This window comes from Cryptotermes secundus, unplaced genomic scaffold (genome assembly GCF_002891405.2).
Source record: "Cryptotermes secundus unplaced genomic scaffold, Csec_1.0 scaffold699, whole genome shotgun sequence".
Lineage (NCBI taxonomy): Eukaryota > Metazoa > Arthropoda > Insecta > Blattodea > Kalotermitidae > Cryptotermes > Cryptotermes secundus.
Window position 1 is genome coordinate 136250 of NW_019738883.1, and position 14847 is coordinate 151096.

Here is a 14847-nt window from a genome sequence, read left to right on the forward strand (position 1 = left end):
AGCCGATTGTCTAGAAAATGTGGGAGCCTCGACGTCTCACAACCCTATGGTCCTTCACGACCTCTTACGGGGATACCTTTACTTTCTTACATGTAAATGAGGTGCAAAAGTTAGGTGGGGACACAACCTCTCCCCCGCCTGAGGTTAGCTGGCAGGTGAAATATAAAATGAGAATATTGACTGAGAGCAGAAATAGTAATGGCGTAGTGGTGGCGGTATCAGTAGTGACAGTAACAGTAGCTGAACTGATTTAAACAATGAAAGTATTTTCTATGTTTGTTCGTACTGAACCTGCCAACAATAAGAACCTGCTGTCAAGTGGACAAAATTGTATCTTTGTAAAGGTAAAGGTAAAGCTATTCCTGTAATAGGCCCATAGGGTTGTGAGACGTTGGGTTCCCACATTCGGCTCACAGATGGCGGTGAAGTTGTCAGTCTTACTCTCCCGCTGCTCTTTACCCACCAAGAAGATACCTGGTACTCATTTCTGTTAGAAGATGAGTCGACCCCAGGGCCATAGTGCGGCTGGAAGGATTAGGTCAACTGAAAAATCGAATGACCTCATCGGGAATCGAACCCGAGACCTACCGGCTTGTAGAACAGTGCCTCAACCAACTACGCTCCTCAACTCAGTAAAGTTTACTTTGCTTTGCTTTTCTTTGTTGTCTCCGAATATAAGTGGTTGGTTTAGTGTATCCCACGCAAGACGAATAGTTATTTGCCGAAAAATGAAGTATTCGTTCAACAAATCGTGTTGCTATGATGTCCTCACTCCGTTTACTAGCCAAAGACGTCAAAGCTCTCACGAGATATTAAATGACCACAGATCTTCGCCGTAATATACCTAAAGACAGAAAATAATCGTCACCTACTTATGATTATCACCCCATCCCGTTTGACTTGTAATTAACACAGTAGTTAAACAATGAAGGGCGTACAGTTAATCGAAATTCGTCAGGTGGTTGCGGAGGTAAAATGTGTAAGGTCAGCTATGACCTGCGCGTTATGCATTACGCACGACGTGCATCTAAATAGACGTTTCTCGTGCACAAATGTTAGCAGACATTATGTATGGAATGTTTCCCAAGATTTTGTTGACCTACACAAGGTAAGAGCACCATCATGACTCATACTTACAAAGAGTTGTGTAAGAACCAGTTAGCACTTCTGCCGTCTTGATCTGTGGCGGGCTGAACGGTGTAGGTCTAAGGCGAGGAGTTTAACCCAGTTACGCACCTGTAACGAGTATTACATGATTAACACGAAACATGCAAACATTCATCGGTAATAACCAATTCATGAAAACACATTTTTCGTATTACCTCTTGTGTCATTTAGTAATAATTTCTAGCCTCTTCTGCTTCCTTGTGGAAAGAAAATAGTCCCAAAAAGGTAAAGCTGTCCTTGTAACAGGCTGTGGAGTTTTTGAGACGCCGAGGGTCCCACATTTTATACACAATAGGCGCACATATGGAGGTCAGTTTGTCAGCCTTACGCGTCGGCCGCCCTTTACCCCGTAGAAAGATTCCTGGTACTCATTTCTGTTAGAGGCTGAGTCGACCCCAAGGCCAAGGTGCGACTGGAAGGATTAGGACAATTGGCAAATCCAATGACCTCATCGGAAATCGAACCCGCGACATTCCGTCTTGTAGCATAGTGTCTCAACCATTAACAAACCATTGTGCTGTTCGAAGATGGAACAGGTTATCAAGCTCAACCCTTGTAGATGATGATGATTATGATGATGACCATGCTGTTAATGTATGGATGTCTGCGTATCTGTTTGTATGCTGCGCATACACACTTTTGAATGAGCTGACTAATTCTTACGACATTTGGTTATGGCCGTTATGCCATAAGAAATTACTCAGACTTCGAAAATTTGAATTTCTTGCTCTCGATAATAACAACATGGTAGACGCACGAATTTGTGAGGTAGGACTGGCACTAGCGCTTTCTTAATCCACAGTACTGAAATTATGTATGTTTTCTTGATCTTCGAAAAATACGGAAGTGTATTAAGATTTTTCCTGCAGAATATAAACAAGAAAATGACGATATAAATTCTATATTTGGCTTATAATTTTATGAGAAATACTGTATCACTGAAGCTAGGAATGCAAATTCTTAATTATTTGCTGCAGATTTTTTTAATTGTAGTGGTTAACCATTTGTGCAACCATTTCTAGGTGGTGTATTAGAAAATACCAACTAATAAGTATTTACTTCTTGAACACTACATGTTTCGACAATTACTTACTGTAATCAGTTGCAAGCCGGTCACGGTAGCCGAGCGGTCTAAGGCATGCACCGTCTTCGCTCGCTCGGAAGCCGAGATCGTGGGTTCGAATCCCACTCAGGGCATGGATACTACAGCCCCAATTTGGGCCTAGGCCTACCTCCATGAAACTCTCCGTTTCACTTCGGTGTACTAGATCTTACACATACGGTAGGACTCCTTGGGCGAGTGATCAGCTCGTCGCAAGGCCTCTACCTGTAGACAAACACAGAAAAAATCAGTTGCAAACAAATTTATGTTACAAATATGAGATAAAGTAAAGAACTGCATACAGTAAAACTTGGTTATAGCAACATCGGTTTCTGCGACACCTTGTCTATTGCATCAAATATTCAATGGTACGAACTAATTCCTCATAAAGCAACTGTTTTTATACCTTGCTTAGTACGACATGCACAAATGCATCAACCTCGTATGTAACGTCATTTTCATTCCTGAATTTCTCTGATATCGTCATTGAACGTAATTTAGAAAGTGTGTATTGGGCAAGTAACAGGAAACAGATGAAGATAACTGATTACTGTACTCGTATCTAGGTACAGTAAGGCACAACAATTGATGTAATCTACTGTAATTTGGTGAGTAGGCCTACCTTTAATATACAGTATTAGTGCGGTGTGTATTGTCAGTGAAAAACGCTGTAATGTCTTTGATATTACACATTTGGGCAATTCCACGTTAATGTTACGTTAGTCTCTACTTAACTATGTATTTCACTAAAAAATGCAACATTTTAACTCGGTTTTTGGTAGACTTTTACGTGACTAACATAAGGCTACTGTGGAAGTGCCCATTTCGGTTACAACGACATTCGTTTATAACGACACTATTTTTAGGTCCCTTTGATGACGTTATAACCAAGTTCTACTGTATATATAATTTTAGCTGGAAATTGAATCCAATTCCAATACCATGTGTCGGCTATGTGCAAAAGCTAAGGTAAAATGTATAATAATCTAAATATTATTAAATTTAAGAAAGGAAAGCAGTGGTTGGGAGTAGCTTAAAATATAATTAATAAAGGATATTCTGTCATATTAACTGGTTCAAGATTTCGTTGTGAAACGCTCTGTGTTAAGCACACATATGCTACAAGGCCGGAAGGTAGCGGGTTCAAGTCCCGACGAGGTCATTGGATTTTTTTTTTTCAGTTGGCCTAATCCTTCCAGGCGCACTATGGCCCTGGGGTCGACTCAACCTCTAACAGAAATGAGTACCAGGAATTAATTAAATAATTTTCCTGGGGAATAAAGCATGGCCGGCGCGTAAGGCTGACAACCTTACCGCCATCTTTGAGCCGATTGTCTAGATAATGTGGGACCCTCAACGTCTCACAACCCTATGGGCCTTCACGGCCTGTTACAGGGATAGCTTTACTTACTTTTTACTTATACATATTTTTCTTGAATTAGCCGCTAGTGTGAAGGTGATCCTAGTTTCGTTTTAGGATATTGTCTCCGATGTATTCGTTATGTGTCATTATTGTGTTATGCTGCTGTGATTGTAAGCTATTGCCGCATTGTGGCGTTTTGAAATTCTTACGCAGGCCCGACCGAAACTCGATGGCGTTATGTAGTGCAGTTGTTATTATTCAGTATGTAGTGAGTAGAACGTGAAACATGTTACAATCAGTGATATTATTTATGTTGTGTGTGCTGGGATTTGTTGTGGCAGTTGTATTAGGACGTTGTTTCAGCCTAATAACATGACCGCGCTCATATATTATACGCACCATATATGTACAATTTAGGTTATATTTTTACGACGATTAAGCCAATAAGAATAAATAGGGAAGGTCGTATAATACGTACCGGTATAACGAAGAATGCTTGCAAGAATTTGAATGGAAAACCTCAAAGGAAGATTCCATTTCGGGAGATATAAATTTATATGGTGTGATCAGGAAAATTTATAGAGGAAAAAAGAAAAAAATAGGAGGCTTGGATTCAAATGGTTTAGGGGAATACGTGGGGTGTCCAATAGCGAGATTCTTTGCAGCTACAATAAACCTTCGTATTTCATGAACATATAACCTGAAAATGGACGCACTATTTTCCTCTGGAACGTTTGAGACTACCATTCAGACTACAGCACGGTTCGATCCAGAAGACCACATTATGACACTTCGCCTTGGTCAGTTCAGTAACTATGAACGTTTCAAGGCATGTCCATCACGGGTTTAGTGAGTTCCCAAGTAGATATGCTTGGGTTGGCTTTGCTAAAGTTTCAGATATTTTATTAGCAATCAATATGTTATGATTCTGAATTGTCTTCTAGTGACTATATACGAACTTGTGATTAATGTCTCCATATTTATTTCTAGATTAACCTTCATGACGATGATGAAGCGGAAGAAGAAAACAAGCACATAAATTGTAAATCTGGCAATAGCTCTGTTCTAACATTTGCAATAAGCATGTACATATATTCCTCGCCAACTGTATATTTTTTCCAAAGGCGTATTCCAAGTATCTGTCCCTTTTTTATCCGTGCTATTTGGCTTTATGTATACACACCTTTCACTTTGTGTACACGCTGAGAAAAATCGATAGCTTCCGCACCAAGAAATCCACATTTGCTGGGGACATAACTGTCATGGCATCTGAAACCATTGCTGCTGGGCCTGATTACCACTCTGGTGCATATTTTTATGACACTATCTTGCTTATTTCCTTATTTAAAAAAAAAGTAGGCTTGTGAGCTCACCTTGCTGTGTGTGTCTGTATATGTACTGCCCTCGTCTACTTTTGAACGCTTTAACCGATTTTTATGAAACTTGGTATGTATATCATGGCACTTGGGTCCATCTCAATGTCGTACTTCATAAATTCTGTGTCTGTAAGTGTATTCATCCTATCGTTGCTAGGCAACAGCTCGGTAAACACGATCCTCTGCAACGAATACACGTTACGATTGAAGAATAATTCTTCTATTGTTGCTTGTATTGTTGTGATACGATTCTCTTATGTACGAAAAAACCTGTACGTAATTCATGATTTTCATTCCTCTTTCCTTAGAAAAATATATATTTTCCTGCTGGTACGATGCCACCTCCGTCCCATCTGACCTCCTGTACTACCGCTAAATCTAATATATTTTAAGATTTCTTCTGCCACACCCTGAGCGAACCTGCCCTATACGAACTTCGGACATTCCAAGTGCCAAATCTCATATCCACGTTCTTTAGCTTAGGTCGTTTGTCCAAGGAATCCGTCCAGGTTCGAGGCTTTGTGTTCATTTTCGTAACAAAGTAATTTTTTACGATGAGGAGTTGTTAGACCCACGTCATATTAAAGGATAATAAGCGATAAGTTCTTCCCAGGACTCCTTGTTATTTTATGTACTGTAATATTTTTAAACATGTTATCATGTATGTTTTTCTGAGTGTTAACAGCGGCTGCAACTCATTTCAGTTTCAATATACCGTAAAGTCCTGTACTTGCCAAACACGGTAGTCTTTTACAGGAAGGATGATATTACAGTAATTAGTTTTGTTTGGTTGCATCTAAACGTCTCTTTCGTAGAAATAATGAAAGAGACAGAGATATGGCGAAAGAGAAAATAAACTAAAGGATGCTGTCGCAGTCATGAATTAACATTCGAGCGCTGAAACTAACCGAATGCTAGATCGCCTTCGTGGCCGGTGAAGTAGGAGAAGCGAGCGGCAGTGAAACAGCTGGCCGAGTCAGTATCGTGTCGACAGGTCGGCGGAGTGGTTGGTTTTCTTGCCGTGCGCTGGATCTAATGTTTGGATGATGCGCTAAATCGAAGTCAACGAGCTTTCTTGTATGTTCGAAGTACCACAGGGCTCGAAGTCAAGCATCACTCTGGCCGAATTCTGGAAAAGACTCCGACGAATCTTTTCGTTGACATTTGCGGTGGTATACCAACATTACTTTCCGGTAAGCTGCATTATTATTTTTATTTCAGCACACGATACTCTGATTTCATTTACTGAGCTAAACTGCAACATGACATTTTTTAAATGTAAAAGTGAAATTGATAAAATTATGTTTAAGAACCACGCCATAGGTGGCATGAGTGACTAACTCCATGGTTCAGAATCCTTCCTGAGAAGTTACTAGTGGCTCAACTATTCAAGAAATTTTCCATCTTCTGTGAGCTGAAGGTGCATCGCCGTGTTCACAAAAGCCCGCCGCTGACCCCTATCCTGAGCCAAACGAACCCAGTCCATAAGCTAACAACCTTTTTCTTTAACATCTGTAGTGAATATCAGCCTCCCATTCACCCCTTCAGATATTGGACCAAACGTTTTTATGAATTTCAGATCTCCCCCATGCGTGCTACATGCTCCGCCATCTCACCTTGATTTTATAGTGCTAATAATATATGGTGAAGGGTACAAGTTATGAAGTGGAGGTACATTTTGCTTGCCGGGATAGCTCAAGAAGTACAGCGGCGGGCTACGGTCTAGACCCCCGGGGTCCGATGCCGGGCAGGGCAAAGACATTTTTCTCTATCTCAGAACAACCAGAGCGGCTCTTGGGCCCACCAAGCCTTCTATACAATAGATACTGGGGCTGCATAGCGGGGCGTAAAACAGTAGGGGCGTGAATTTAACCTCTTACCTCCATCTAGTGCCAAGGTCAAGAATAATGGATCTGTACTTCCACTTCCCTATACGTTTTCATGGCATGGCGCTTAAAGAATTAAGCGCAGGGACAACTTTACCCTTTTTATTTTTTCTTGTTTTTTTACTTCTGCACTAGTTGGAGGTGAACAGTTAGCTTCATAATGCGGTCACTTTTATAACCGGGATATGAGCGGTGACTTGTGCATTCAGACATTTTCGTGTTATGAGTGTTTATAGCCATCAGGTAACTGGCAAAATGTCTTCTCGTAGTAACAATTACGGGTAACGGATCCAAACAGGTCCAGAAACACAGACGGCTCACTTGGTCGTGCCGGACGAAGTGTACTCTAGTTAATATCGGCCTTAGACAGATTACGATTTATTGTGTCGTAATTACACTGGAATTTCCTGTTGCTCCCTCTGGAGCATCTGCGAAACGCTTTGTTTCAGTTTAGTATCTTAATCCTATACACAGTCAGTAGAAACCCTTGGACAGGCGATGAGCCCATCGCAAGGCCGCCATCTACACAGGACAACACAAACAGAACAAACGCAAATGTCTATGCATGGAGTGGGATTCGAACCCACGAGCCCAGTGTTTGAGCGGCCGAAGACAGTCGTTATTACATACACATAGCTTACTGATTACTGACCTGGTGTCAAGTTTGAGTGAAGCAGACTGCTTTACCACAGCCAAAGGAAAAGAGATCTTTGTGTACTCTAATATGGTTAGGTGGCACATTGTCACCACGGCATGGCGCGTCCACAGGTTGTGGATGGAGCTGTGAATATATTGAATAAGTAGTCGCGGACAACCGACAAGGGGGGTCCTCCAACTTGGGGGTTGTGCGTGGGGCTAACAACTCACCGTAAAAAAATAAATTTGCAACTATGAATACAGATTATGAAGAAAAACAGACGTTACTGTGTGAGATTTGAGGTTATCACGGCGGTAACTGTGCAGATACTATCTTACTGGATGTGACGCCACGTAATCTGGGTAATTTTGGGCGATGTTTCGGACGAACTTCCCCCTTTCTTCTTCAGGGTAGAAAAATAGTAGCAGGCAGCACGTTCCTCCGAAAAGTGGGTAAATGTCTACAAGACTACACGGCCTCACGCATCAAATTACACCAAAATCCATAACCATGGCTATGAGAACCTCAAGGTGTATTACCCAAACAAGTTCACTGCCTTCTGGAATCTAATGGCTTGTAGCCTGATAGATGTTTTACCAAACCTGCTGCTTCCATCTTCAGGGTAGGAAATTTGCAGCAGGTAGCGTGTTCCTTCGAAATATCGGTAAAATGTACCAGGTTATATGGTGCCAAACCCTAGACGCCAGTAACCAGTACATAGTACTGAAACCCTCTTGTATAGTAAAGGTAAAGTTGTCCCTGTGCTTAACTAATTAAGCACTACGCCATGAAGGCGTATGGGGAGTAGATGTATAGATCCACGTTTTCTTGCCCATGGCATTAACTGGAGGTAGGTGGTCAGATTAAAGCCCCGGCCGCTTTACCCCCTGGTACCCGTTGGATAGGAGGTTGGGTGGACTCCAGAGCCGGTCTGGACGACGTCTAGAAGAGAAAATTCTTGGCTCTACTGGGACTCAAACTCCAACCCTTCGGCCTTCCCGCCTGTAACCAGTCGCTGTACCGACTGCGCTATCCCGGCTCTCGTATCTTGTATAGTGCACAACACTAAAGCTCCATGGGAACTCGGAACACGAGAACAGTTGACACGTTGTCATGAGAGCTACCAGTGCAAATTAATAAGTGAATGAGTTGGAAATAGTGGCGAAGAGAAAAATCCCGGAGTTCCTACAGGGAATCAAATCCCAAGTCCATAACAAGTCGCTTTACTGACAGAACTAGCCAGGTTCATTTTAATTACTCCTACCAGAAAGACACGACCCTCTTGTGTAATTTAACTTCTACTAAGTTGGCGATTGAACGATCTCAGTGGCCGCGCGAGCTAAGGCATGAACTGTATTCGCCCGCTCAGACACTGGGATCATGGTTAGGAATCCCACTCAGGGCATGGATATTTGTTTGCCTTTATTCTGTTTGTGTTGTTCTGTGTGTAGTTATCGGCCCTGAGACGGGCTGTTCTCCCGTCTAAGGAGTCCTACCGCCGGGGTAAAAGATAAACTGAAAAAGCGGCCAAGGCCCAACAAAAGGACAGTAGAGCCATAGATAGATAAACTGGCAATTGAAGACGCTACCGTTATGACACGACTACTGTTCATAATGATTAATTATTTGGTTATTTAACGACGCTACTAAACTCTAGAGCTATATTTTATGTGGCGTCGAATGAGACGCAACGATGATACAAAAAGTGAGTAAGTAAAAATCTGAAAGGATAAGGTCATTGCTCGTTTTAGATACTTGCCGACATTGGTCGTCAGAGTCAGATAGGACGAGATTCGAACCCGGGACCTCGCGAAACCAACTGTAGAGCTATAGCCGGTACACCAACCTAATTGGTGACATCTGTTCATGTCTTTTTAAATAATAAATAAGTTTCTTTTTCAGTGGCGAAGACATTTATGTAACATAATGAAACGAGCGCATTTGACAGCAGCGTGATATATAACTATAATCTATTCCTTTCATCTTCTGTGACATATTTAATGTAATAAAACCAACACCCTGGTCGCGGAACCCTGGGGTTCAACACTGCTAAGAGCAAAGTTCGCTATTTAGCGCGATATACTCTTTGTACGGTTTAATTTGCAGGACGGTCTTGCAGGTGCAGCTTCTTGTTGTGCTTGTAGCCCTTTCGCGCGCTGCTTTGTTATCTGTTTTGTTATAAATATGTTTCGGCCTTATAAGGCCATCATGAAGTAAATAATTTTACGTAATTCTTGCGATGTAATGCTTTTTGCTTGTTCAGTGTTCTAGAACTTGCTCAAGTGTAGTTATAATTGTTGAATTTTGTTAAAACTATTTAGAAGGAATAACTTTAAACTACAGAAAGCAATACAGTGCGGCAATTGCATACGTCGTAGAAGTAACATTTACAAAAAAAAAAGTGACATTGTAACACAAACAGGCTACGAGAGCGACAAGAAGATCGATGAATAAATGTGTTGTCTTGTCATATATTTTAAAGAAAGAATTTTTTTTTTTTCGCTGGCTCTACAGCCCCTTTGGGCCTTGGCCTATGATCTTCAGTTTCAGGATTATTTTACAGACGGTAGGACCCCTTGGACGAGTGATAAGCAAGTCGCAAGGCCACTACTTAAACACAGGACAACAAAATCACAGATAAAACACATACACATATCAAACATTCATCCATCGTGTGCGATTCGAACCCACGATCCCGGCTTCCAAACGAGCGAAGAGAATACATGCCTTAGACCGCTCGGCTACCGTGACCGGAAAATAAAGACTTTAGAGTGACATTTAATATTATTTATTTTTATCACAGAAAATGTGGGAGCCTCGACGTCTCACAAAAATATGGACTTCCACGGCATGTTATAAGGAAAGCTTTACTTTTTTTTTACTACTTACAGCATTAAATTTCACATTTTTTTCTGTGCTGATTTTTTTCTTTAGGATTATATTTTACTTCACTAATCCAGATTATCACTTAATTCGGATGGCCTCTCCCTTTTCCCCAGTTGCTCCGGATTGGCGAGGGTTTACTCTGTTTGGAACAAAGAAGGTGTGTTGCGGTGGCAGAGAAGGGGCTATAAGAGGACAGAAGATGAAGAGAGAAGAGTAACAAATTGCAATTGCAAGACGTCAAGGACGTTAATAAATCGATATTTTCGATATTCTTAGCAATAGTTGAGATCAAAATCGGAAGTTTCTTAACTGTAAACGCGTATACAACCAGCTGGTCTAGCGGTTGGCTAACTGCATCAAAAGTGCCAAAATTACAACATCGCGAAATGAGGTTATATTTGATAACTTCCAAGTATGTATAAGATTATAACAGATACAGTTCTGGGCAAATACAGGTCAATAATGTACTCAGTTTAAGTGCACAAATTTCGCTGGTTTCCCTGTTGAGATGGGTTAAACTGTAAAAAGAATTGCTGCTTTTAGAGATAGTGAAATATTCATACAAGTCAAAGTTAAGAATGTAAGCTTCTGATATATGACGTCATGCAGAGTGGCAGATACGAAACAATGTTTCGGAGAAACCTGCTGAATACAAATTTGAGATCGAAGAAATTGAAATGATAAAAATTTCAGCTCTTTCTATTTATGATACAGCTGATTAAAAACTGTAATATAGCTGCAATAATATTCATTAAACAGGAAAAATGAAATAAGACGAAGGACCGAATTTCGCAGCTTTGTCTGTCAGAAATAAGGTTATTGGGAACTTGAGTTAGAGGATTGGGCGAGATTGGACAATTTTTATCACTGGAACATAATTTCTGAGTTTTCATGTTGACTTCTAGGTTACTTCCATAACTCCATATGGGATAAGTAAAAGTAACTAAGTAAAGCTATCCCTGTAACAGGCCGTGGAGGCCCATAAGGTTGTGAGATGTTGAGGCTCCCACGTTTTCCAGACAATCGGCTCACAGATGGCGGTGAGGTTGTCAGCCTTACGCGCCGGTCGCCCTTTACCACCCAGGAAGATTCCTGGTATTAATTTCTGTTAAAGGCCGAGTCGACCCCAGGGCAATAATGCAGCTGGAAGAATTAGGTCAGGTGAAAAATCCAATGACCTAACTGGGAATCGAACCCGCGACTTTCAGGCTTGTAGCATAGTGTCTCAACCAAATACGCTACCGCGTGCTTGGAGAGAGTCTGACTACGCGGCAGATACGATGGCTATATTCCTCCCTATTTGCAGTTGCTTCTTTGACTTCCCTACGCCTTACTTCTCCTTCCACTCAGTCTAACTTCTCTCGTGCTTATCAGGGCAAACGCGTCTGATTAGCGAGAATACAGGGGTCGGAATGTAGAGCCTACCATTCACCTCCTTCCAGGGTAAGAATGCCTCCCCTTCAAGTCTGTACGTGTGTAGTGTAGGGCTGTACACATTCCAGTAGTCTGTTTCTTAGCTCCAATAGGCCAACAATTCACGACTCACCAAAGATTGAAGGAATGCCAACCAGTATCAGTAAATTTGCATATCAGTGAACATATTTCATTATCAATACAGGAAAACAGCTTCATTTATCAATTAAGTTTTATGCATTGCACTTCCCGTTCAGTGATGTTGAACTAAAATCTTTAACAAGAACTAAAGCTATATTCCAGACAGTAAAAGCAACAATAAAAATAATTTAGAACCCTGACGGAAGCTGTGTGAAAATTCTGGGACAACTGAAATGTTTGGTGGAGCTCCTCAGTTGCTTCAGGCAAAAGTCGGGAGCCAGGATGGCTGGACACTAAACGAGACTTTTTGGCCTACTTTCATAAGTAGGCTTATGCGATCTCTATCCTATGTGCCTGTCTATCGCCTTCTATCAACTTTTGATAAACTGAACCAGTTTTTATGAAACTTGGTATGTACATCATGGCAGCTGAGTCCATCTCAACGGAGTACTTCATAAATCCTTCCTCTTAGTCTGTGTGTCTGTTTCCCTCCTATCGTTGCAAGGCAACGGCTCGGTTAAGGATGTCCCTCTTTTCGGTGTTAGGCAACGGCTCGGTAAACATGTTCCCGCTGCAAAAAATACAAGCAACAGTAAAATTCTTGGACGCGTCATTTTCTGTGCGGTCTGTGTCTTTTCAAAGGAGAGTCTGTGGGTCTGTAAATCCACCTCTCGTTGCTAGGCAACAACACCGTGGAGACGTTCTCGCTGTAAAGAAGAAGAATTGGCGTCGTCGTTTTCTATGCATTCCATGTCGTATCAAAAGAAAGTAGGCGATTTCTTCCCAGAACTTCTTGTTTGCAGTTCACAATATCTGTTTCCTCTATCTAACTTTAAGACAGATTCACAAGTTATTTTATGACTATGCATCAACTTTATCGTTTAGGCTCATCTAGTTTCAAGTGACAAAAAGGAATTAGATCTTATGTACGTATTACGGGGCACGCGGTAGAGTAGTTGGTTGAGGCAATATGTTACAAGCCGGAAGGTCCCGGGTTCGATTCCGATGAAGTCATTTTATTTTTAAATTGACATAATTCTTCCAGCCGCTCTATGGTCTTGGGGTCGACTCAGCCTCTAACAGAAATGAGTATCAGGAATCTTCCTGGGGTAAATAGCTGCAGGCGTGTAAGGCTGACAATCTTGCCTGGGAAAGAGCCCCCGGTATCCACTGGATAGAGGCTGGATGGGCCCCAGAGTCGGTCTGAGCACTGGAGGAGATAAATATCTTTTGCCTCTGCCGGGAGTCGAACCCCGGCCGTTGAGCCCGGCGCTATACCGGTTCCAATATGACGTTATTTCACACAAGATTGAGTCCGAGATGAAAGTGGAGAGCAGAGCGCTTTGACCTAACAAAAACGAAGAAACAGGGGAATGAGGTACACGGCTGAAGAACGCAATTCAACATTTGTACTCTTCAGCTAGCTTCCCCAGGATCATTAAATCAACTGAAATTAATGAACATGATTCTGGCGGTACATGCAGCACGCACGGGAATGAGGAAAAGCATATAAAATCATGGTATGAATTCCTCAAGGGCGGACACGACAGCGAAGACAAAGGTGAAGATTGGAGAGTATATTAGAATGGATTTTGGAGAAATAGATGATAAAATAGAGGGCTGCGTTCTATGGTTAGGTCCAGTTCCGGGATTTTGTGAGAAGTTTGTGCAGATTTGAGATCCATGATAACCGGAATTGGTTGGTCAGCTGCCTGGCTGTCAACTATTCAAGGAAGAACTTGTATCATGGAAATAGTGTATGGCAATTTGGGCAACAAATTTGAGATTTGAAGTTCTCACACCTGTGATATGTCGTTGTTTAACGTAGTAGATATTTACCGACTTTTGGAGGCTTGTGCTTCCTCCATCTTCAGGGTAGAAGAGAAAGCGTAACCTTACTACGAAATCTGGATAAACATCAATCAGACTACACGGCATAACATGCCAGGAGTTATTGATTTTGGAATATATGTGCTCTCAACTTGGGCTTTTTCCCATTTACGGTATCTTAATGACTGTAGATAGGCCCACAGATATACTGCTGAGGAGGTAATTGACAGAAGTTTCCACCCTGGACAGAAGATTTATTTTGTGTTTGACAAAGGCAATGAAAGAAACAGACGCAATACAATAACTTTAAATTGTCTCTTGTTTACTATAGGAACCGGGATAGCTCAGACGGTATAGCGACTGGCTACGGGCTGGAAGACCAGGGGGTCGGAATTCGAGTTCCTGTAGGGTAAAGAATTTTTTCTTTTCCATGTCGTCCAAACCGGCCTTGGGGCTCACCGAGCCTCCTATCCAGTTGGTACCGGGTGCTCTTTCCCCAGGGGTAAACCGGAGGTGCGTGAAGCTGACCACTCACCCCTACCTAGGCCAAGGTCAAGAAAATGTGGATATGTACATCCACTCCCCCCATACATAACACTTTTTTATTTTTTATTGCTAGTGGAGTGGGACTACTCGTAAGTCCATTGTACTGCGGCCATTTCTGGGCTATTGTACCAACCCCAGATAATAAGTGAGGGTGATTGTGGAGCAATTGGTGGAATGAAGATTGGCAGGGGAAACCGAAGTACCCGGAGAAAACCTGCCCCAGCGCCACTTTGTCCACCACAAATCCAACTTTCGAACCCGGGCCGCCGCGGTGGGAAGCCCTGGCATAGTGCTTAATTAGTTAAGCACACGGATAACTTTACCTTTAACTTATTAACTTATATTTTGTTCATTATCAGTTATGTAGGTTTTATATTAAAAATGCAGATTTTCTGTAACGAGAGCTGATCTCAGTCAAAGTTCTAGGGACTCACACACCTTTCAACGGGGCCCTCATCCACTGAATAGTTTCAGAGACGGATATGCACGACCCCCCCCCC

General features: G+C 41.9%; 1 protein-coding gene across 1 annotated transcript in view; it reads left to right on the forward strand.

Moving 5' to 3' along the window:
* Positions 1-5935: 5935 nt before the first annotated feature.
* Positions 5936-14847, forward strand: part of LOC111871263 — an 82181-nt gene continuing 73269 nt past the window's right edge. The window contains exon 1 of the mRNA XM_023864240.2: positions 5936-6201. Coding sequence (XP_023720008.1) covers positions 6088-6201 — 114 coding nt within the window. The 5' untranslated portion in view covers positions 5936-6087. The remainder of the gene's footprint in view (positions 6202-14847) is intronic.